The sequence below is a fragment of the Rhineura floridana genome, chromosome 8, assembly GCF_030035675.1.
Source record: "Rhineura floridana isolate rRhiFlo1 chromosome 8, rRhiFlo1.hap2, whole genome shotgun sequence".
NCBI classification, from domain to species: domain Eukaryota; kingdom Metazoa; phylum Chordata; class Lepidosauria; order Squamata; family Rhineuridae; genus Rhineura; species Rhineura floridana.
The window spans coordinates 12,232,071-12,257,096 of record NC_084487.1 but is presented as its reverse complement, the minus strand read 5'-3'; the positions used below and the strand labels follow the sequence as shown (position 1 = coordinate 12,257,096).

General features: G+C 43.6%; 1 protein-coding gene across 9 annotated transcripts in view; it reads right to left on the bottom strand.

Annotated features, from left to right (window-relative positions):
• Positions 1-1,687: 1,687 nt before the first annotated feature.
• GATA3 (GATA binding protein 3) overlaps positions 1,688-25,026 on the bottom strand; it is a 76,353-nt gene continuing 53,014 nt past the window's right edge. For 5 of the 9 annotated variants that reach the window (XM_061638308.1, XM_061638309.1, XM_061638307.1 and 2 more), the window contains 3 exons: positions 22,682-22,827; positions 9,567-9,692; positions 1,688-3,029 (listed from right to left, as the gene is read on the bottom strand). In XM_061638308.1, the coding sequence (XP_061494292.1) occupies positions 2,745-3,029; positions 9,567-9,692; positions 22,682-22,827 (557 nt within the window). In that variant the 3' untranslated portion in view covers positions 1,688-2,744. Of the gene's footprint in view, positions 3,030-9,566; positions 9,693-22,406; positions 22,584-22,681; positions 22,828-25,026 lie in introns of those variants that run through there. The other 4 variants (XM_061638311.1, XM_061638312.1, XM_061638314.1 and 1 more) reach the window with 3 other exon arrangements.

Genomic DNA, 25,026 nt, shown 5'->3' with positions numbered 1-25,026 from the left:
TCTGAATTGACCCTTAGCATTCATACGGAGGCATTTCCTTCAGCTTTGTCGTTATGCACTAGTTTCAACCATAGGTGACCAGGAGTTCTGTGCAGGTGAGGGAAATGTGTGTCAGCTGGTAATGAAGCACTCCATCCCTCCTCCATGTCCTTCATAGAAACTGAAGGGGCTGTTAGAGAAGCCCCCTCCTCCACACCCAGCATAGAAATGCAACTTTCCAGCCATTTTCCCCCCAGCTCAGTGGTACAGCATCTGCTGTACATACAAGAAGACCCAGGTTCAACTCCCGGCATCTCCAGGCAGGGCTGGAAGAGACCCCTGCAAGTCAGTACAGACAATAGATAAACCAATGGTTTGGCTTAGTATAAGGTAGCTTCCTAAGTTCCTGTTTCTCTTGTGCAAGGCTCTAGCAAGCTAGTAAAAAAAAAAAGCAGACTCGTAAGTTTGAGGGAAGGCAGATTAACTTGCATAGACATTAGACATAAAATGTATCCACCTCCCACTCAGAGACTTAACTTCTAGAGATTCTAGCACTGATTCTGAAGGATGGCAGTGCTGGAACCCCACATTAACAGCATTCTCTCTCTCTCTCTCTCTCTCTCACACACACACACACACACACACACACGCACACAGAGAGAGAGAGAGAGAGAGAGCAAGAAAGAGAGCCAACAAACTTTAGGGCACAATGATTTACGAGGCACAACAACCAAAAAATAGAAAATGTTCCTGGTTAATCAGGACAGTTGGACTAATGAGGTATGTGCAAATGGTCAAAGTCATATTGAAATATGTCATTGGATGATGAAATTCATATTCATACTTATTTGTGTTTTCTCCATCTGGTTTTTTTAAGGAAGTCAAACCATGATAAAATAAGTTTGGATTGTTCACCGCACATCATACTAGTGAACTACAGTAGTTTGTGCTGTTCACCGCAAATCTTATTAGCAAACTACAGTCGTTTGTGCTGTTCACCGCAGATCATACTAGCAAACTACAGTAGTTTGTGTTGTTCACTGCAGATCATACTAGCAAACTACAGTAGTTTGTGTTGTTCACTGCAGATCATACTAGCAAACTACAGTAGTTTGTGTCGTTCACCACAGATCAACTAGCAAACTATAGTAGCAAACATTATAGCAATATGGCAGACATCACATAAAGTGTGTAATCTTGCAGTTAAAAGCTAGAGCCACATTACCCTGGAAATACTGCAAAAAAATTTACCAGATAAATAAAAGTTATATGCAATAAATATTGGGGTGGGAAAACAGGAACAGCTGAGAAAGCAACAGGGAAAAGAGAATGAGCACATCTCCTCAGCTAGGGGAATGGCCATAGTTCAGTGGTGTAGAGCATCTGCTTTTCATGAAGAGAATACCTGGTTCAATCCCCAGTATCTCCAGGTAGGGCTGGAAAAGACCCCAGTCTGAAATCCTGGACTGCCGCTGCCAGTCAGTGTAGGCAATACTGAGATAGATGGCCCAATGTTCTGATTTGGTATAAAATAGCTTCCCATATTCCTACAGTTCTTTACACTTGTCCCAATGTTGCTGGGCTTAAATCCTGACAATTGGACCCTGAGAATTCTATGCCCAGTACCAAACGCTAGGTTGTTCTTCCATGGAAACATACGCGTGCACACAGCCTTTCCATCACTCCAACAGCATAAGAAGACATCAGATCAACAGAATTTAATCTAGTTTATTCTTCCAAAAAAAGAGGAGGGAAATATGAAAACAAAATCAAAAGCGCAGTTCTTAACACTAGCAGTAAGTAAAATTTGTACAACCATTCAGTCTGTATCATAGGATGAAATAAATCTACATCTTGTTTTATTCTGGTGCTTTGAATTATACATACAAACAACAATTACAGGAACTTGTACACAATGGGTATAGGCTCGGACAAACTCGCCGCAGCAACAAGCTGAATGTCACACTGACTGCCCTGAAACCCTTCAGAACTCCCCTCTTGTTCAGAGGCCCACAGCCTGGAATGGATGATTTGCCTACAACTTGGATTAATTTATTTTTTAAATGCGTCAAAACAACTTGAGCCAGTGAGTGAAGAAAGAAAGAGAGAGAGAGAGAAAGACAGCAAAAAACACAACTGGCAGATTGTCCATTTGCTGGCCTGACCTTGCTTTTCTCGGTCTGTACCAGGAAACATTCATCTCAGTATTTCATTTGCAGTGCCTTAACCAACAAGTCCAAGCAATTTTTTTCTTTCCTTTTTTTTTTTTTTACAGCTAACCAGATGTCAGTCTGCTTCAAAAAAATGTACAGTATTTCTTACAATATAAGTTATACAGTGTTCAGCATTAATCAGCTTGTCTTTGGAGGGAAATGGGGACGGGAGGGTGGCGTGCTCTTCCTTCTTCACAGCACCAGAAACCCAGTCCAAGAGCGAACTTGCATCAGGATTGTTTATTCACAAACGGGCCCCCGATTTTGGTGGTTGGGAACCCACAAGACACGCAAGAAGGCAGCCGAGAGTTCACCTTTCCACGACATTTGTTTTGGTTTGCTCGTTGATGCCTTCAACCAGCTTTTAAAAATCTCCTTTGCCTTTCTTTCTGTTTCTTTGTCCATTTGTGTCCCAGGGCTTCAAATGGGTAAAATCTCTCTCACCTCTTAACAAGGCAAGGATTAGAAACCTCCCTCTCATTTTGAGAACGTAAAAATAAAAAAAAAGCACGGTAGCAGGGATTTAAGTCTCTCTCTCCGTCGGGCGTGCCCCTAGCCCATGGCGGTGACCATACTGGAGGGGTGGTGAGGTCCAAAGGAGAGGCTGGAAGGCGGGTGCATTGGAGTTGGCGTGGTGAGCATGTGACCCGAGTGGCTGAAGGGCGAGATGTGGCTGATGGAGGACATGTGTCTCGAGAGGGCGGCAGTGTTGAAGGAGCTGCTCTTAGGGAAATCGTCCAAGGTGTCATGGACCTTTTTGCACTTTTTTGACTTGCTAGACATTTTGCGGTTTCGGGTCTGGATGCCTTCCTTCTTCATAGTCAGGGGTCTGTTAATCTAAACAAAAATCAATTAATTTTTTGTGGGGCCATCGCGTCTCCGCCCCTGTTCTCCCAAGCCACCACTTAAGAATTCTGGGTCAGTAGATATGACACAGTATTTTAAATAAAATCAGGGCCTTTTTGCTGGTGGCTCCCCATTTGAAGTGCATGCGTTTCCCTCATTATTAAAATTCAGGAGGAACCTAAAAACATTCCTGTTTACCCCGGCATTTGATGACTGGAAAATACTGTTCCTGGCAACCCTGAGTTTATTGGTTAAGATCATGTTTTTCATTGTTTTTTAGGATGCTTATTTAAAAACTGTTTTATCATTGATGTGTTTGCCACCTTGGGCTCCTTCAGGACCAATGGCTAATAATAATAATAATAACAATAATATCTATTATTATTAGCATTGTATCATCATTATTACAATCACTCTTATTATTTATTTATTTATTGTACTTATATACCGCCCCATAGCCGAAGCTCTCTGGGTGGTTTACAGTTATTATTATTATTATTATTATTAAATGAGGGCATTTTTGCTCATCCAGCCTGTCAGGACAGGACTTTGGAACATAAGTCCAGGGCCTTACTCAGCAGAATCAGCAAGCAGGCACACACACACAGCTTTGGTAACAAGCAACTACTAAATCTAATAAATAACAGCAGCAGCAACAGTTACTACTAGTGGAGGCTGATCAATCAGGGCGAGTGGGGCACTGCCCCACCAACTTCAGTAAGCCCCCATCTGCCTGTCTTCCCACTTACAACCACACCAGGGGGTTGCAATACCTGTCCAAACCCTCCTCCTCCTCCTCCTTAGTCTCAGTGTTACCTAGAGCTGTGAAGGCCGGGGGGGGGGAATCAGAAAAATGGGGGAGACCTGGTTGTTTTTTTAAAAATATTTCCCCCCTTTTTTCTGGAAAATATGGGGTGGGTGGGGAAAAAATGGGGAGGTCTTCACATCTCTAAGGTTACCCTTGTAGAACTCGATAGGAAAGGGGACGGGGAAGACACTAGGATTGGCTGGCTCTGCCTGGCATTGAGTCCGGCTCAACCTACTGCTTGAGCTCCCTGCCTTCTCCATAGCAGTCCCAATGGGCACCAGCCACCATTTACTGATACTACCACAGAGCAGGGCTGGGTTATTATTTTTATTTATGATTTATTTGTTAGATTTATATCCCGCCCTTCCTCCCAGTAGGAGCCCAGGGTGGGAAACAAAAACACTAAAAACACTCTAAAACATCATAAAAGCAGACTATAAAATATATTAAAACAAAACATCTTTTTTTAAAAAAGCTTTAAAAACATTTGAAAAAGCAATTCCAACATATGTTTTGGAGTTAATGAAGCAATGCACATTCCCATCTAAAGAGGAGGGGGCTGTAAGAACGTTCAGTTTGAAGTCTAAAAGTATCCAACTGCACCACCAGCATCTAAATCTTAACACTGACACATGCATAGGACCCAAAACCTGGAATCTGACCCCAGAGCTAGAAAGTCACTTAATTTTTAAAAAAGCTAAAAATCTGTATCCCTCTCTCTGAACCTTCCCAGACTCCCAAATATGCTCCCAGAGTCTACCACACCCTCAACCCTTTTTCTCCCACCTCTGGGCTGACGTTCTTTCACCAGCATATCCCAAAAATCCCAAACTTCCAGCTAATGCTGTTGTGCCAAATGGGAGGCCTGCGGGGCGGGGAAAGAAGAGTTCCCTCAACAAAACAAGCTGAACCTTTGTATACTCTAACCAAAAGACCTTGTGATCTGCAGGTGGTTCTGGTTTTTTGTTGTTTTCTTTAAATGTAGGTTTGTGGTTTACTAACACCTTCCTTGCTCAACGGGGACGAAGGCTGTTTTTACTAGAAGTCATCTGCTGCAAACTGCTCTTTAAACGCTAAAGGGTAGAGCATCTGTTTTGCATGCAGAAGGTCTCCGGTTCAGTCCCTGGTGTCTTCAGTTACGGCTGTGAATGTCCCCAGTCTGAAACCCAGCAGAGCCACTGCCGATCAGTGTAGACAGTACTGAGCTATATGGACCAATGGTCTGACTTGCCACAAGGCAGTTTCCTCCCTTTTTAAGTGTACAACTGGTAGGTTGCATCTAAGGATGGGCGAGAAATTAGATTCAGTTTGCATTTAACGGCGAACTTACCTAATTGGTACTTTCTGAAACACTAGGAGAACTGAAACTCAGCCATCCTTTAAAATTTGCACTACTCTGCATTTTGCAAAGCAGTTTTCCAGTCAAATAATAGTCAAGAATGCACATACTAAAGTAATGCATAAAAATGCACACATTTGTGAAAAATAACATTTAGAAACTCATTATGTTCGGGGCAAATTACTTTGCAAAAGCGAATAGATTAGGCAACATTGCAAACTTATTAGAAGAAACTTGCACTAAAATGCCAGTCAATTTTCATGAGAAGTTGTAATTTTTTAAAAAAAATTGCAAATGGATATGGAAATGTGAAGAATTAAGCTTAAAAATGAGGAACTGAAATTGTCAGATTCACCCATCCCTCCTAGTTGTGTTCAGTTCAAAGTGTGTTACAGGGACAGCACCAACTCCGTTTTCTCTTTCTTGTTTTTAAGAGAAGGAAAAAGGCAGAAAGGAGAGGAAAGAAGAAACTAGGGAAGGATGAACGGGGAAAAGGAATGTAAGAAGAAGATATATATACCAGGTCAGAGTGTTTGTCGGTTGAAGCCTGTATTGCCTACTCTGGTTCTCAGGGGCCCTCCAAGGTCTCTGCCAGAGGTCATCCTCATCACCTGATACCTGCTATCCTTTAAATGGAGATGCCAAGAACTTAACTTGGGTCTTTTTGCATGGAAAATGGGCTGTGCCCCTGAGCTATGACCCCTCCTATAAAGAATCAGCTCATTTTAAGACTTAAACTAACATCTAGATCCTTATCCCTAGAATTTAAAAAGGAAACATTGTGTTAGACCTTTGACACAATAGCTTTTCTACATCTAATGGGTAATGTGTTCAAAATGTATAATGACTGGTTTTGTCAAGGGTGTAGCTTCTTGAGCATTTTTTAAAAAATGGTCTTTCAGATTGTATCCAAAATAGTGCTCTGGTGAAAATTTCCATTATCTCATTAATTTCTCTTTGTGCAATGAAACGTTCTCCACCTCACCTCCCCCCTCCCTCATGACCCCTAAATCTGCTGACAGGATGTCCCCAAACCTTTGAAGCAGATTTGGGGCCAAGTTCAAGTTTTGGTGTACAAAGCTGTATGGACATTGGGACTAGGATACCTGAAAGATCATCTTACCCCTTATATACCTAGTCGATCACTGTGTTCTGCAGGTGAGGGCCTCCTGCAGATACCATCTTTTTAGGAGGTCCATTCCGCACAACATACGAATCAGACCTTTAGTGTTGTAGCATCGACACTTTGGAATTCCCTTCCCTTAAATATTAGACAGGCACCATCTGTGTTATCTTTCCGGTGCCTACTGAAGACCTTCCTCTTTCAACAAGCCTTTTAAGTAGAGACCTTATCCCAGTCTGTGTCTGTGCTGGAATTGCTTTTTACGATGTTTTTAAAGCTTTTTTTTTTTTTAAAGGAAAAAAAGAAAGATGTTTTTAATGTTTTGTTTTAATATGTTTTTAAATATGTTTTGTTTTAAAAGTCTGTTTTTAAGATGTTTTAGAGTGCTTTTAGTGTTCTTGTTTGCCACCCTGGGCTCCTTCTCGGAGGAAGGGCAGGATATAAATAAATAAATAAACAAATAAATAAATAATTCGGGGATGGTGTGGGGCACACACAAAGGGAGAAGAGAGAAATCCCATTGCCCTAGTGCTAGAAATCCCATTGCCCTAGTGTATGATTCACATCATTATTGGGTGAGGGTGGGGTGGGGTTCAGTGGTGGCTGATGGCTCTATATCAGGGGGGCATTAGAATCTGTTCTGGGTTTTAGTCCAAACTTTCAAGGAGCTGTCCAAGGATTGAACAGCTCCTTGAAAGTTCAGACTAAAACCTGTAGTGGATTCCACTGCCCCACTGACATGGAGACACCAGCTGCCATGGGGGGGGGGGAGTGTCTCTACTTTTCTTTCACCCAAAAATATTTACTCACCAAGGAGAGGAAGTAGGGGGAAAGGGGGCCGGTAATCCAGATTAAAATCAGACATGAATACACTCTTTGTACGAGCTACCCCACCTAACCCCAACTGGCTTTGAAGGGGGAGTTGTGTAGGAGTTGCTAAGAGCAGAAGGTTTATTTTGCGAAGTCTCACATAAAAGCCAGCGACCACTTGAAAAAGTACAAGGGACATCAAAGCAAAGCAACAGAAAAATCTCGTCCTGGTTATTCTAATGCTATGCAAAGAATAGAAATGCCTTTAAAACTTCTCTTTTATCTTGCTGCGACTCCTTTCCAAGTGTAAGACCATTCTTTTTTGTTATTTCTTTCAAGCCTGCCTTTGCACCTAGATGGGAGAACAATGTCTACCAGGCATCATATATGGGGGGTGCCACTAAGGCATTGCCAAAAAGAGAGAGAGAGGGGACGCACCACAAAAACAGAGGATGTACATTTGCATAAAACTTGTGTATTGCTTTCAGATGCAAATTTGAAACCATAGTGTGGAAGACTGTGACCAGGTGAGTTGGGTGCCTGCTCAGTTTGCTGTCCAGGGCCTCGCTGTGGGTGGGCAGTTTAAAAGCCTCTGAACTCCCTTTCGAATGGTCCTTCATCTTTAAACCAGACTTGGACCAGACAGTTCTTCAAATAAAATACTCCTTCAGACAGAAGACTGTCTTCTGAAGGACAGAAGGTTATTTGGCAAGAGCGCTCTTGTGCTCAGGTCCTGTTTGCCAACTTCCCACAGGCATCTGGTTGGACCCTTTGAGAGCAGAATGCTGGACGAGACGGGCTTTTGGCCTGATCCAGCAGGGTTCTTCCTATGTCCTTGAGACTGTACAGTAGGCCACTCTGTCATATATATGAAGCTCATTCTCTGAGTGCCAGTCCTAAAGTTGCCAAAACAGCACCATCCATGCCCAAAGGGGCATCAGGAGGCTTGGGAGAACCCCAAGGTTTGCAGAGGTACACATAAACTTTAGGGGAAATCCTAAGAGGGAGAACTCCCCCCCCCCCAAAAAAAATGAACAGTCGGCATGGAATACTGACTGGCTGTTGGGGGTGTGGAAAACCAGGGGGTAGAATGTAGTGTCCCAGAAGAGGGCATGCCTTGTTGGCTGGCTGGAACTCTGAACAGGAGCATTCAGCACTGGAATGGTTTGTTGCAGGTCCCAGTTTTTCCATTTAAACTTCCCCATCTCTTTCTATGAAGAGTAAGATGACACCCCAACACAGCCAGATCAGACGGCTTTACCCACTAAACTAAACCAAATTCATTTCTTTTGAGGAATTACTTGTGCCATTTGGGAGAACTTTCTGAGAGCAATTCCTCAAAAGAAGTGAATTTGGCATGTACAAGGTTTCAAAACTTTGCGAGAACTACAGGGTTGCCAATTTTTTTCCCAGTGGGGCTCCTAGGACTTTTGCTACCATAAATTTATCAAGGGGCAAATTTTTTCTTGTTGAAGAGGCAGTATATTTATGAGAAAACGCTTTGCCTGTTGAATTTCAGTGGGTCTGATAGCTCTTAATGTCTCCAGGAACTTGGCAAGAAAAAAGGTTGGCAACCCTAGCAGGAATAGCAACGGAATCTATAAAGGGTACCTGTGTACTCACTGCCTTTCTAATCAGACAATATTCAAATTGGCTAGAAACCTATTCCTTAGCCAACAGCCCAGTATGGTGGTGTATGGGTTAAACTACTGGACCAGACCCAGGTTCAAATCCCCACTCAGCCATAAAGCTTGCTGGATAATTTTTGGCCAATCACTATTTCTCAGCCTAGCCTACCTTACAGGGTTTTTCTGAGGATAAATGGGTGGCTGGGATACAACTTGTGTTCGCTGTCTTTGAGCTTACTAGAGGAAGGGCAGAATTAAACTGTAATGAATAAAAATGAATAAGCCCTCCTTTTTTTCTTGGCCCACGTAAGACAAAATGATAATAATATACAATTTTTTTATATATTGGTCCTGTTTCTGCCATTAGACTTCCATAAGAGTGTGTCCTTTGCACAGATGGACCAGCTGTCTTAGATGATACACGAAGTAAGAAATCCCAGTCCGATTGCCTAATAAGTACAAGACATCTCCATGTAGCACTAAGCCAAACCAAAAATGGATGGAAAAACATACCTTGGAGTTACTAGGCAACAAGACATAACCTCACTTCAGTTAAGGAGCATTTAGTACAATGTTCAGCCCCATTAAAGGACTCTTAGTTTGATTTCTCTTGCTTCAGTGCATTTATACCTCATTAGCACTGCTTCATTCAGGATGCATTAGAGTTCACTGAACAGCATCAGCGTGCACTGTAAGAGGCCCTAAGCAGGGGTTTTCCAGATGAGTTCTGTGGTTAATCTGGCCAGACATAATTCAACAGATATATTCTACTTTGGTTTAACCCCAAAGGTATTCTTCAGAGAGGTATCATCTCACTTACATTGTGGAGCTTGTAATATAGCCCACAGGCATTGCACACTGGATCACCGTTGGCGTTCCTCCTCCACAGGGTGGTGGTGGTGGTCTGGCAGTTTGCACACGATGTTCCTGCCCTTCTTGCAGCTGACTGGGGTAGAAAGAGAAAACAGACATGTCACAAAAATATAGAAAAGTGGAATCTTCAAGACGGTGGAGTAATGATGTACGTCCAAAGTGGTGAATTATCGTCAGTCCAGAGATTCACCACTCTAAGTAAGACATCAGAGGGATGATTGCACCTACGGTATAATTGTGAACCTTTGATCATATTCATTATTCTACTATGCATCTTGCAACACCAAATCAAAGTGGTACAAGGTTGACAATGACATAGGTTGCATTATATCCACAGTGCATTACATCCACCAACATCCATCAAAGTAACAAAACACATTGTCTGTTATTCATAAGTCATGCAAAAATTATTTTATTCATTGAAGCTGTATTTCATACTACAACCAAAAATACAGAACAATTATCTCCATATGTTTTTGATTTATTAAAGAAAAGAATTCCTGAATATGAAGAGTCCTGAAAAATTGTGAATGAGCAACAATCCTGTATGCATCAGTAACAAGGATCTTTGGAACAGACTTGCTAGTGGGTGCAGTTGATACACATTTTCAGAAGACAGCATAGCACTAGAATAGCACTAGCAAGCCCAATAACCTTGCCTTAAATCTAAAGTTTAATTTGAGCCAGGGTTTTAATTTAAGCCACTTTGATCCCCAGAAACTAAGTTTGAAAACCAAGGATTTCACAAATGTATGACGTAACAATAAACTTTTATCTGTCTTAACACTGGCCAAATATCCAGTATTCATATAGAGGTTTTGCTAAATTATGAAAGTGCCGGGGGGGGGGGACACTGTATAAATGGCCAATGTTATGTCCATTTTACAGATGGGCAGCTGAGTTAGAAGAACTTGTGTAAAGCCAGCTAGAAAATTCCTGGCTGACTGGAGATCTGAATGACAGGCTTTTGGCTAATAGCTCAGGCACTTAGCGTGCCACTACCTTACACCAACACTCTCTCTCTCAAAAAGGAATTGACTCTATTGCATCATATCCCAGACGCAAAATGGTATGTAAGTGGCAAGATTTGTCTTCTGCCTGCTATCCAACTTCTCAGCTTGGTTTAAAAGCTGCTTTAAAAGACCTAGCACAGTGTTTCCCAAATCTTGTGAGACTATGACTGGCTAAGCTGACTGGGGCTGATGGGAGTTGTAGTACAACCACATCAGAAGACCCAAGGTTGAAAGACTCTTATTCTAGCCCCTGCACATACAAATATTGTACGCAGATATTTAGGAGACCAAGAATAATGTTCAGTTGCAGCATGTAAACAGTTATGTTATGGAAATCCAGCCTGTGGCTTTTGTGTTCCAGTTCACTAGAGTCTGAAATAGTTCCAGTCCAGGTTTTACACAAAACTTTTTTTCCTTGTTCTCTGGACTGTTCCAGTTCAGACCTCAGGCGGGGAGAGTCACATACTAGAATTCTCCATTATACACACACTTGCACTCCTTCCCACAGAAAAATGTGTATGTTAAACCCTTCCTCCTGACATCTAGTGCCTGGAATTTATTTATTTATTTATTGGTACAGAGGAACATTCCATCTTTCAGCACACACACCCCATCTGCACTGTGAAGTGGGACAGCCTGGACACAGCCAATCACATCCAGGCTGCATTCGCACCATACATTTAAAGTACATGATTTCCCTTAAAGAATGCTGGGAACTGTAGTTTATTAAGGGTGCTTGGAATTGCAGCTCTGAGATGGATAAACTACAGCTCCCAGGATTCTTTGGGGGAAAGTCATGGATTTTAAATGTGTTTTAAATGTATGGCATCTACAGTGTATGCAGCCTCAGTGAGAATGAAGCCTGTTACGTCTCTCTTGGACACAGGGCTGGGAAACCTGCAGCCCACCAGATGGACTAATAATCCCATCATCCCTGAATGTTAGCCATGCTGCCTGGGGATGATGGGAGCTGGACTGTCTTTTGAAAAGCAGGGGACATGGGCAGCTTATTTATTTATTTAATTATGTTTCTAGCTCACCTTTCCACCAAGGAGCTCAAGGTGGCATGCAAACATGATTCATCCTCCTCCTCACAACAACCCTGTGAAGTACGTTAGGCTGAGAGGCAGTGACTGCCCCAAGGTCACCCGGTGAGCTTCATGGCTGAGTGGGCATTTGAACCCTCATCTTCCAGGTCCCAGTCTGACACTCTAACCACTACATCACACTGGTTCTATCTAACTGAATCATCCAAGCTGTCGGAGGATGTGCAAGGAGGTGATATGGAATCATCTCCCCATCCGCAGGACTTGGGTGGGGATGGAGAAAGCAATGAGGCATTCACAGTAAAACTGCTTCACCCGGACCAGAGCTAGATTCTACCACCAATGTGAAGGGATCCATCTTCCTATCCCAGGGGGAACAAGAGCTCCATTGATTTCAGGAGCCACTACATCATTAAAACTAGACATAAAGATAGTCTGTGACCCTTAAGAGGAAAGCAAGGTGAAACCGTACTCCCATTGTGCCATATCATATAGCAAAATTGGGAGAGGCAGCGAATTCCAAGGGGTGGGATACTAAATCGTTACCCTGTCGAGCTGAAATTCTTGTAAAGGCATAGAAATATTAGGCACCATAGAAGAGCCTTTTTTGTTTTTTCAAATATGGCGATTTAAAAAAGTAACGCGTATATTCATACTCCCAAGAGATTTCTGCGGCACAAAAGAAATAGAATACAGTTTTGCCAAAGAATGAATCACAGCGGCATCTTTGCCAAAAATAATTGTAAAGCCTTTTATGTACTTGATTGGCTGGCTACACACACACACACAGGTTGCTCCAATAAGAGGGCATCACAAGACTTTCACTGCAAAGGGGGGTGTCTTTCACCCCAGCCATAAACCCATTAGATGGGAGGATGTTACACTGAATTCAAAAGAACCTCTCATGAGTTTAAGGCTATGATGGAGTCCGCCAATGCAAGGTATCTCCTTTCTCTGGAGATGTTGTGGAATTCTATTACACTGTATCCGTGTTGTTGAGCCAAGTGATGTTAGTATATGACCTACTGAGCCAAAATTCAAACCGCACACAATACAGAGGGGACAGGGATGGATAAATAAGAATATAGGAACAACTCTGCTGGATCAGGCCAGTGGCCCATCTTGTCCAGCATCCTGTTCTCACATTGACCAACCAGATGCCTCTGGGAAGCCCAGAAGCAGCATCTGTCTGTTCCAGATTCTAGGCTGTTCTTTTCCGATCTTAAATTCAGTTCACCTCATTGCCACTTCATTCTGCAAATTATTTTTTTTAAGTTTGCACGGAAATGCATATGCATTTTTTTGCACATTTGTGTTAATATCTATCTTTTGGTATGCAATTTTGCCTTTTGTACCCATTTTTGCAAGCAATTTCCCCTAATATAATGCCTTTGGTACATTGTTTTCACTTATATACACATTTTTGTGTGCACTTTTCGCTAACATGCACATTGTGGGGTTGAAGAACTGCATTGCAAAATTCATACAAGTGCAGATCTTGGAGACCAGCCATGCTTTCATTTACCTATTTGGTATGTTTGCATTAAAATGCAAACTGAACCTATTTCTTCCCCAACCCTAACTGGGGCCCACCAGGGGCTCAACAACCCTTCTGGTGTGCTATATACTTGGACTGCAAAAAATTGGAGCGGGGAAGGAGGGGAGGAGAGAGATTTGAAGCATGTGGATAGACATGGCTGGTGGTCCAGTAGGACCTTAGGAAGCTTACCAGCTCAGGCTATTATCCATCTAGCCAAATATTGTCTGCTCTGAGTGGCAGCAGCTCCCCAGGATTTCTGGCAAAGATCTTTCTCATCCACTGATCCTTTTAACTCAAGATACCAGGAACTGGCCCACTCCCTGCAATCCTCCACATTTTTTTTTCTGGGGAGGGGCAAAAAATGCAGGCTTGCGAACAATAAATGTTCAAAAACATCCACAAACATCAACCAATGTTGTTATACATGAAATAAAAACAAACTCCCAGATAAGGCTTTGCTGGCTCTTGCTGCAATTATTCTGTAATTATTGAACTCAATCAGTCCATATGGAGCTACTTTATACCATATCAGACACCAACAGTCATAGAATCATAGAATAGTAGAGTTGGAAGGGCCTATCAGCCATCAAGTCCTACCTCCTGTTTGATGCAGGAATCTAAAGTAAAGCATACATGACAGGTGGCTGGCCTGCTACCTCTTGAAGGCCTCCAGTGTTGGAGAGCCCACACCTTCCTAGGTCATTGGTTCCATTGCCATACTGCTCTGTTAGGCCGTTTTTTTCTGATGTTCAGCTGAAATCTGGGTTCCTCAAACTGGTGCCCATTATTCCGTATCCTGCACTCAGGGATGATCACGAAGAGATCCTGGCCCTCCTCTGTGTGGCAACCTTTCAAGTATTTGAAGAGGGCTGTCATATTTCCCCTCAGTCTTCTCTTCTCAAGATGCCCAGTTCTTTCCATCTCTCCTCATTGGGCTTTGTTTCCCAGTCTCCTGATCATCCAGTAATGGGCTGTAACCTATTTTACAGAAGTCCTCTTCCCTATGATCTTTATTGTTATTGTTATTATCCTCATCTAGCAATCCTGGGGGTTGAACCTGGCACCTTCTGTCTGTAAAATATCATATGTGCTCTATTATTGAACCACAGTACTCCTATAAAGGAGAATTATATGGGCAATCCTTCAGGGCCAAACTAATTCTGATGCTAAGTATGCTATATAATAGGATCCCAAACTTTTGCCCTCAATTTTGGTTTAATAGCTGAATAGTATGTTTCTGTGGCTGTTGTCCAGCTACTCAGAGTGGACCATTGAAATCAATGCTTAAGCCTGTAAATTGCATAAAATTGCATAAATCTCACCAGAGAGGAGATTTTTTTAAAAAAAAAAAGTTTGCCAAGGGACATAAGTGGATATGTTCTGCGCTCCTCCCACACACACACACAAATACCCACATCAGAATTCTGTGCTAAAGTAACCAAATCATGTAGAAAGGAAAACTAAATTCTGTGCACATGAATACATTATGTAACTTTTTACATCTGCAGTTATTTATTTTGCTTCTGCTGAAAGATCACAGAATAGAATTAAGTATGCTATTGAATTCCTCCTACAAACACACACATACACAAAACCACTGGCAAATCCTTACCAAGTTCTGTCCTTTGAGATTTCACTAAGCATTGATGCCCGCACACTTTTAAAGCCAAGGCTCTACAGCACAGTGGGAAGGAGAGCCTGGCTAGGAGTCCAGAGTCTGTGAGTTCAAATCCCTGCTCGTGTCTCCTGGGTGTCAAGGGCCAGCTAAAGATCACCCCCACAGTGAGTAGCTCAGGGGTTAAGTGCCCTGCCACCTGTGCAGCCGTGGGCAAACTGCAGAGTCTCAAGGAGCCCAGTTGCCCCCAGCTGACAGTTGCAGACAAGGAAGGGGCTGGCTTGTGCAGCTGTGGCAAGCTGAGCAGACCCTAGCCAGCTGGGAAGGACTAGCCTCAGAGGAAGGCAATGGTAAACCTCCTCTGAATATCTCTTACCATGAAAACCCTATTCATAGGGTAGCCATAAGTTGGGATCGACTTGAAGGCAGCCCATTTGTAGCCTTAAGGCTTAGGAACTTGCTTCCACCACCACCACCAAAAAAAATATGAGAGTTTGGAGGTGCTGAAGTCTGTGCCAATTACCAAAATCCACACTACCAGAGCACAATACATCTTGGAATATGCACAGCCCTGCTGAGGATGTCAGATAATGCCAAAAAACTAAGCCATACTTATGGGCATCTAGGAAACAAATCACAGTCCCAGTTTAGTTGCTTGCAGTCCAGTCCAACTGCTTAACCCTGCTGTTGAAATCACTGGGATTTAAACATGTTTAACCAGATTGAGTCTCTGCAGACATTGGATTTAAGGACTGAATGAGTTGTGAGCAAAGCCTATTTGAGATACCTTTTAAAGTTAACTTTGGCATGTCTTGAGAGTGCTCCAGCCTTTGTTTACTCATCACATTCTAGCACAATGCGTTTTGTACAAAAGTGCTCAATCTGGACAGAGCACTGGAGTATGTGGCACACTCAACTCCCTAAACCTAAATCAGCTCATACTGGACAGGGCAGATGATCGCTCACCTGAAAGCAGAATTTAATGTGAGGGTCACTGCAGGGCCTGGCCCTGGAACATATCTTTAAAACCAAAGCTGCACACCTGGAACATGAATAAGAAAAGAGAAAGATAGGATTCAGGGATGAATGGCCAATCAATAGCATGGATGCCACAAGTGATGGGCACCAGTAAGGATTTTAGTCTGAATGCCTAAAAGGCCTACCTATGGCATACAGCCAGAAGCTCATGCCAATCTGCCTTGAGTGCTACCAAGGTTGGCAGGTCTCTGAAATTCAGGAGGAGCTCAGGGGTAGTGCCCCATAAATAGGGATAGGTGGATCTGTTATTTTCTATTTCTGTCAGATTTCCACATCAGTTTAAGGATTTATAATAATAATAATTTATCCCAAGAGAAACATGTGACTTTGCCTAATATACACATTTTTGCAAAGCAATTTCCACTAATATAAAATGCATGTTATTTTCACCGCTAATATATGCATTTTTATGCAACGTTTTACCCAACGTAAGTGTTTTTGCAGACATTACTCAGCTGGAGAACTGCATTGCCAAATCTGTAGAAGTTTGCATTTGGTTGGATGGCTGTGTTTCGGTTCACATATTGTTTTCAGAAAGTGCAGAATTGGTAGGTTCGCCTTTAAATGTGAAATGAATTAAATTCCTTCCCCATCCCTACTGATAAGTCAGAGGACAGAACCTGGTGGAATGGGGGAGAGCCAAGCTGGAAAACGTCTGTCCCGCTGCCTTGAGATTCAAGCCCTTCCCCTAAAGATCCTGAGACAGATAAAACCTGTGGTCTTCCTATGTTCCTGGAAGGGATGGGTGGGAATTTCAACTCAGTTCGCATTTCAAGCGGAATTTATCACATTCGCACTTTCCGAAACAATATGAGAACCAAAACACAGCCGTCCTTCGAAATTCGCACTTATTGGAATTTTGGGGTGCAGTTCACCAACTAAACAACATTTACAAAAATGTGTATATTAGGGGAAAGTGTGCATAAAAATGAATATATGAGTGAAAATAACAGGCAAAAAGGATGAGAAATGGCTTCCAAAAATGTGTACCTTTTTCAAGACTGCCTACAAAAAATGTGTTTATTTGGAGAAATCGCACTAAAGTGGTGGAGAATTTTCATGAGGATTAAAAAAAAACACGCAGATTGCTGTAGAAATGTAGAGAACTGAATTTAACATTGAAAAAACGAGATACCGAGAGAACCAAAACGGACAGCTCTTTCCATCCCTAGTTCCTGTGCTACAACTCCCATCATTTCTCACCATTGGCCTTGTTGACTGGCGCAGCTGGGATCTGGAGATCCACATATTCCTCCTGCCTGATGTAGTGGTTAAAATTGGGGGAAAGGGGGGAGAAAGACTGCTTATCATGTATTATCTCCACAGATTTTCCCTAAGAAGTTAGCTTCTATGCTTTCAATATTTTTTTTTTAAAAAAGTTAAAAGGAGTGAAAAATATTGTGGGGAAGGGGAATGCATCAGATCATAAGAACCACCCGCTGGATCAGGCCAATGGCCCGTCTAGTCCAGCATCCTGTTCTCATAGTGGCCAACCAGATGCCTATGGGAAGCCCTGGGTCACAGTCCTACAGACAGTTCCCTCCCCTGAAAACAGTTAGGAACATAGGAAGTAGTTTTATACTGAGTCAGACCATTGGTTCACCTATTGTCTACACTGATTGGCAGAAGCTCCCCACGTTTTTAGGCAGGGAATCTCTCCCAACCCTACCTGGTAACGCCACAAATTGAATGTGGGACCGTCTGCTCTGCCACTGACTTACGGCCTTCCCCACAAGTTTTTTGTGTTTGTGGGTGTTTCTTTTCTCCACATAAAGAGACAAAGAAGTTCCTTATTCAGGAGGGCGAAAGCTTCCTTTTCAAACGAAACAGCCAGAGAAAGTTGAGGTGGCACCTCGACTTTCGGTTGCAATTTGTCTGAAAGGGCAATGGAGCAGAGCCAGGAAATGTAGACCTCTTTCTCTGAAAAGAAGCTCAAAGTGACTTTTTCATTTTCACTTGAGGTGGCAAGTTGGTCTTCCTTAGAAGCCTCCGGCTTTCGCAGATGGAAAGTTCACCTGAGTTTGTGTGGGCCTTTGGGCGAGGAGGCCCCTTGACTTGCCTTGGAATGGGGCAAAAATGCAGAAGAGGCTAGGCTGCAGATCCTTCCGCTCTCAGAGTCTACTGAACATAGGAAGCTGCCTTAGACCACATCATGACTATTAGTCCATCTGTTGTCTGTAGTGTCTGCTACAGGAGAGGGGAGCCTCAGGCCCGGCACCAAATGCAGACCCCTAGGCCTCCTGGCCCTCAGAACAATCCTCAGGCCACCCCTCCCCTCTCCCTAGGCCACACCCCTCACTAGCCCTGCTTCAACACACCTCAATTGGTTTTAATTTTTAATCTTTTTTATTTTTTGCCTGAGTGAAACGTGCCCTTGAACTCTGATAACACCTTTGGCTTCACTGAACAGAGGATGGAGAGAGGTATGTGAGTGGGCGTCGAAACTAACCTGCTGTACAAATGTAAAATTTACATGCACGGCTCTGTCCACTTCTACCGCTGGTCCTCTCACTACTGGTATGTGGATGCCCAGAAGGTTGTCTATATGGGAATGCGGCCCTTGGGTTGAAAAAGGTCTGTTGTGCCTGGCAGCGGCTCTCTGTGGTCTCAAGCAGAGGCCTTTGACACCACCTGTCTACCTGAGCCTCCCCCGTCTTACTTTTTCAGCTGGAAATGGCAGAGATTGAAACTGGCACCCTTTGCACACAAAGTCTGTCGCAGCGAGAGAAGCCGGTGGGAAGGCTTTCAGGAGCTTCTGGATTGGCTGAATGCTGGCTCAGCCGGGAAGCTGTGCACAGAGACCAGAAAGTAAAAGCCTGCTCTCCCAAATACCCCTCCCGGGGAGTAAGCCCTCTCCTTTGACTTCTAGTGCAGTTGGTTTCTTAGACCAACCTTTTTCCCGGCGTAACTTCTGCCTGGATTGGGACCTGCAGGAGCACTCTGAACATGAGTTGGATGTAGCCAAAGTCCTCTCACCTCGGCCCCTCCCCCAACATGCCCCTTCTTCAGACCTTACGCCGTCTTACGCCGGCTCCACTTCTGCCGGTCTCAGCTCAGCCGGGCTGAGGGACTTATGCCAGTGTAGCCCAGCTGAGCCAAGGCACAGCCGGCTCAGCTGGAGATATGCCGCATCCAACTCCCCTCAGCCCAGTGTAAATGCGAGTTTTATTGCACTCTTAGTTCCCAGTGAAGCCTTTCCCATTTTGGACTGTAAATGGGCTACGGGATGCAGTTGAGGGGGATGCATGACCCTCTCCCCCAGACACTGGGTAGCCCAGCCTCAACTAAAAAGGGTCCTACAATTGGACACTGTGACATTGTATGTAGACTGCTGTGAGTCATTCAGTTTCCCCTTGCTCCCCCCCACTATAATTTACAGCACAAATCTTTTTTTTTTAATCCAGACAGCATTGTAAATCATCCAAAACATTTAGAGAAACAGATGTAGAAACAAACAAATGTCCTATTTCCTTAGGGCCAAACGACATGGTACATCCACTCATGTGTACATTTCCTACCATTTTTTCACTCTGTTTCTAATCAAAAGCAGCCTTGGGAGGAGGCAGCATTCGTGAGTGCAACACTGGCAGAGGGAGGGGCTCCTTAACCCTTTCCCCTCAGGCCAGTTTTGCATTCACATTCATCACCCAAGCTGCTTTTCACCCCATCATGAAAAAGAGAAAAGTCCGCTATATCTTTCCCCTTGAAAGAAGAAACACAGATGGAAGAAGGTCAGCACCAGAGATAGGAAGAATCCAGCTGTGCTTACCTGAGCCCCCTTTTGCTCCGAACGAAAAGTGGAGAACCTCTGGCCTTCCAGATGTTGCTGAACTCCAACTCCCATCAGCCCCAGGAAGCATGGCCAATGGCCAGAGATGATGGGAGTTATAGTTCAGCAGGATCCGGAGGGCTGAAGGTTCCCCATGCCTGCTATAAAACACTCACTTTTGTTATGTATGTGAATGGGACAGATCCAAGTTTTTAACAAATGGGTGTTCCACCATCACATCTAGTTGGGCCCTTGATTGACAGCAGCATAACTTGAAGACTTGTCGCATGTGTGAATGGACCATCACAGATGAAACACCACAGAAAGAACCCTTCATGACCACTACCACAAGCAACACTTGTCAAGGGTGTCAATTCAGCTCACACACGGGCTCTTACAATTCAGCAAATGCCAAGTTAGCAAGCAATGAGAAATCCGATTAACACATATCAGTGATGGCAGACCGGGGGCAGGGCTCCAGAGGGTTGTTTATTTTATTTAGGAAATCTGTGGACGGCTTTTCACTGAAAAGTCCCAAAGCAGTTTCCAGATGCATGAAAAGATGCAATCGTTAAAATAAAATACAAACAGTACAATTGGGCACTCAAAAACTCCAGGACAGATGAATCAATTCGTCCAAACTGAACAGCAGAAAGCCATCATGATCAGCAACGATGGCATCTGCATCCCTAGTGGGAGGGAATTCCAGAGTCAAGGCACAATCACCGAAAAGGCCCTGTCTCATGTCCGCACACAGTACAAAGGCAGGGCACAATCATCAAGAAGGCTCTGTTTCATGTCCGCACAGCACAAAGCCCTCTGCAGCGGGACTGTGAGCAAGCCCCCGCTACCTCAGCTGCTCTTAGAATTTGGGTTGACTGACGGGGCCCTTGGGCACAAGCCTGCCCCGGGTCCTGGCGCTCCCCTTCTGCAATTCGCGTGCCATCAGCCAAGATGGTGGCAGAGGCTCCAGCGCCTTAGGGATACCTCAGCCACCATCTTGGTTAAGGGCAGCGCTGCATGCGCTGCAAACACAGCCAAGAAAGGTAGGTTGAGTGAAGGAATGGCAGGGGCTCTGAAGCTCCTGCTCTGCGATCAGCGACAGCGATCCTGCCGTGAATCATGGAAGGGGAGCAGAGGGCCCCTGTAGCCCCAAGTGCTCTCAGCCAGAACCCCACCTGACTGCCCTTTGGAGCTGGCCCTGCTGACTGATGACGGGAGTTGGAGTTCAGCAACTTCTGGAGGGCCACAGGATCCCCATTCCTATTGTGCATGCGTGACTAAACCAAATCTGTGTCTCCCTCTATCCAGTGCCTCTTCCAAGTACAAACCAATTTGTCCATTACCAAAAAACCCCACAGTCAAGACTGGGCCTCTGATTGTGTGCTTCTAATTTAACCTAGGAAGCAAGGATCTACAGCCTTCACCGTGGAGCAATTCATACATTCTAGAGGTTGCCACAGATGTGCAGGCATCACCATGAGCCACAGCTTTATGGTCTTCTTATAAGAGATTCCTCTTCCCATTATTATGCTCTTATATTGGAAATAAGAACAGAAGGAATTATGAGGTTCTAATATTCAAAGAGGGCAGGTTTCAAGGGCTATTAGAAGGACAAGTCTGTCAATGGCCATGAACTATGATAAAGACTAAACAGAACATTCACAATCAGAGATAATCTCTCTCTGAAAAGTAGATGCTGAAATCAAACGTGTGTGTGTGTTGTTGCCTTCATGCCTCACTAATAGGCTTCCCAAAGGCATCTGAATGAAAACACGGGTCTAGTTGGATGGATGTTGCCTTTGGGCAATCCCCAGAACTCCTCTCCTTATTCCTACATACAGCACATGTGATTTGTACATTTAAACAGGAGTGGAGAACCTGTGGCCCTCTAGATGTTCTTGGACTCCAATTCTCATCCTCCCTGACTATTGGCCATGCTGACTGGGGCTGATGGGAGTTGGAGTCCAACAACACCTGGAAGGCTACTGGTTAGCCACTCCAGTTCTACAACTCCAACTTGTTTGGAAATTTCCAGTGGATCATAAGGGGCAAATGCCATGGATCAACTGGAAATCCCTCTGTATACTGGCTATTCTCCCAGGGCAAGGTAAGTGTTGGCACAGCCACGTTTAAAGTTGCGCTTTCCACATGAGCACCCGAGCTGAACACCACTCTAAATGGAGTTTAGCAACATCGTGCTAAAAGCACACTTGAGTGTAGCTGCAGCACTCACTCCACGCACTGCAGGCAGCAATCCAATCCGGGCAGCAGTTCCAAGCCGCCTTGAAGCTTTCCCACAGTTGTATGAATCTTCCTCTGGAGTGCTTAGGAAGGTAAACTAGGTCACCAGTTGAAACAAATTGGGTATAAACATACACCCAGAAAGAACAGGGTCCAAATTTATGGATCAAGGAAAGCCTGGGCAAACAGATACACTCATTTCATGGGTGTGCTCTAATGTTGGAAACAGTCCTTTAACTCAGTAAGAACAACCAGCGTAATTGCAAGGTTCCTTGTTGTTTAGGAGTTCCGGAAACTCCATCTCGGATGGGAAACTGATGCACCATTTTTAATCCGTGACACTTTCGGCTTTTGCGGGAGGGAAACGCGATTCGAGACATCCCTCCGTTTTTGCGACGAAACGGATTCTTTTTTTTTTCAGGCCTACCACATGCGTCCAACCCCCCCAACGAGCTCCCAATTTTCCTTCAGCCGCCACCCTCTTGAAAACATTCCAGAAAACCATCACCCCTTACTTGACTTTTGTTTAAAAAAAAATTAAAAAAGATATATAGAGAGACATAGAAATGGTACATAACTTGGCAGGCATAGTGAAAAGGGGGGGATGGACTCTCTCAAAAACCCTCTTCTGTACAGACAGATAAGACTTTGGGCGGGGCTGCCCAGATCTAGTCCCTCCAGAAAGTTCTCCATCTTGGGCTGAGGAAATTCAAAAAACACAACATGACAGGGAGGGAGAAGGAAAGAAAAGAAAAAAATGAGAAGTTAGTGCAGTTTTTGAGATTCAAGTCACTTACCAGCCTTCTCTTCGGCTTTATCAAGGGGCGGTTCTGCCCATTCATTTTATGATATAGTCCACAGGCGTTACACAGATAATGCCCCGTGCCATCTCTCCTCCATAGTGGGGTCGAGGTAGCGCCACAGTTTACACACTCCCTGCCTTCTGGAAACAAGAGGGGACACAGTTCATTGAGGGACAGAAAGGGGGAAAACAGGGAGGGGGGAATCGGAAAAGCTCTTAACAATTTCTCATCAAGTTCAACTTTCACTTCCAATCAGGACTGGGCAAATCTATCAATTTCAGTTGTTCTCCTTTTTCCAGTCTTAAATTCAGTTTTCCACATTTCTGGATTAGTTGGGGGTGGGGTTAAGTCCCTATGAAAATTTCTCAGCACTGTAGCGTGAAATTCTCCTGACATGCTTTTGTATAATCCTTTTCCTGATGGGCACACCTTTTTCCTTAACATTTTTATGCACACTTTGGGTGGTATTCAGTGCCTGCCCTACTTAGAGTAGACCTATTGACACGACTCCCTTTGATTCCTTCATTTCCATGGGTTTACTCTGGGTAAGATAACCCATTCCTCTTAATATCCAGGTTTTTGTACATGTTATTTGAACAGAGAGCTACATCACAAAATTCAGCGGAGTGCAAAGTTTGAAGGGAAGCTGCATTTCTGGTTCACATGTTCTTTCAGAAAGTGCAGATTGGATACATTCGCATTAAAACCCAAACCACACTGATTTTCTCCACCATCCTCACTTCCAATCTTTCCTGGTCAAAAACCAGGTGGGTCAGGAAAAGCAGGGTGCAAAAAAACCCATTAAGTTGCTTGTCCAAATAAAAAGAAATCTTTGTCGACCCATTGTATGACTTTCTAGTTGATTAATTAACTTTGCATACATTCACAGATGAATAAAACAATATTTCTGAAGGGGGGTGCATAATTCTCTTTATTTGTACGCATGCCCAGCAGGCAGCATCTTAGAAAGCGGCATTCTCTCTTGCATGAGGAGGGAAGAGAGAACACCTCTTCCTAGATGGAGAGTGTTGCCCGTAGTGTAATAATCAATGAATGCCCAATTAATCAGGGACACCAGTTTCATCAACCCAGAAGGTTTTTAATCGATTCATCTAACTAACAAATCACTTCAACTGTTGCAGACCTACAACTAATACAAGCAGAAACCTGCTGATTTCACCTTTGCGGAGGCCATAATCCCTAATTTGGTAGTTAAATCCATTAAACATAGCGGCACCTACTTCTGAATAAGCATTCATCAGATCGCACACGAAAATACTGCAACGAACACTGATATATGGCTCAATGCTCAAGAGGAAGCCTCACTGGACTCAATGGGACATTTCCCAAATAAATTTGCACAGGATTGTAGTCCCCGTCTAGTAGCATTTATTAACTTTTTTAATTTGTTCATATTTATTTACATTCCTACACGACTCAGGATTTGGATGGATAATAACAAAAAAAAATTAAAAAGCCATACGACAGAATTAGATTGGAAAGATGAAATAGCCAGTTGGGATATAACAGTTATGGCCAAACTATTCTAATATTTAAGGCTGAGTATCTCGCTAAATAAAAGGTCTTGGTCCCCTTTCATAAAATTTTATAGAAAATTGGTACAATCTGAATAACAATACTTAAAGATGTTTTCCTATGATGTAAACAGAAACAGAGATAGTGAAAAGGTAGAGATTTTTGGCTCTTTATTTTATGGTTGCAAGCAAAGCAATGTACTACCTTCAAGTCGATTCCAACTTATGGGCAACCCTATGAACAGGGTTTTCGTGGTAAGTGGTATTCAGAGGGGGTTTACCATTGCCTCCCTCTGAGGCTGAGAGGCAGTGACTGGCCCAAGGTCACCCAGTGAGTTTCATGGCTGTGTGGGGATTTGAACCCTGGTCTCCCAGGTCATAGTCCAACACCTTAACCACTACACCACATTGGCTATCACTTTTATGGTTAGGGATGGATTAAATCTAAATATAGGCATATATGGATTGAGACAATGATCACAAAGGACTTACAATGCTTTCTAATCATCTTTTAAAAATAAGTCATATGTAGACCAAGATCAGCTTTTCTGAAACTGGTTCCATCCAAATGTTTTGTATGGCAAATTTCACTGTCCGTGCTGGTTGGGCCTGATGGAAGTTGTCACCCAAAACATCTTGAGGGCACCAGGTTGAGGAAGGCTGATATGGACCAATGGGTAGATGTGGTAATAGTTGACAATTTTATATGAAAAAGAAATACTTGAAAAATATACATTATATAATCAGTGGTGTAGTGGCAAATTCAGAAGCGCAGGGTCCCTTCATAATAGTCACGGCCACACA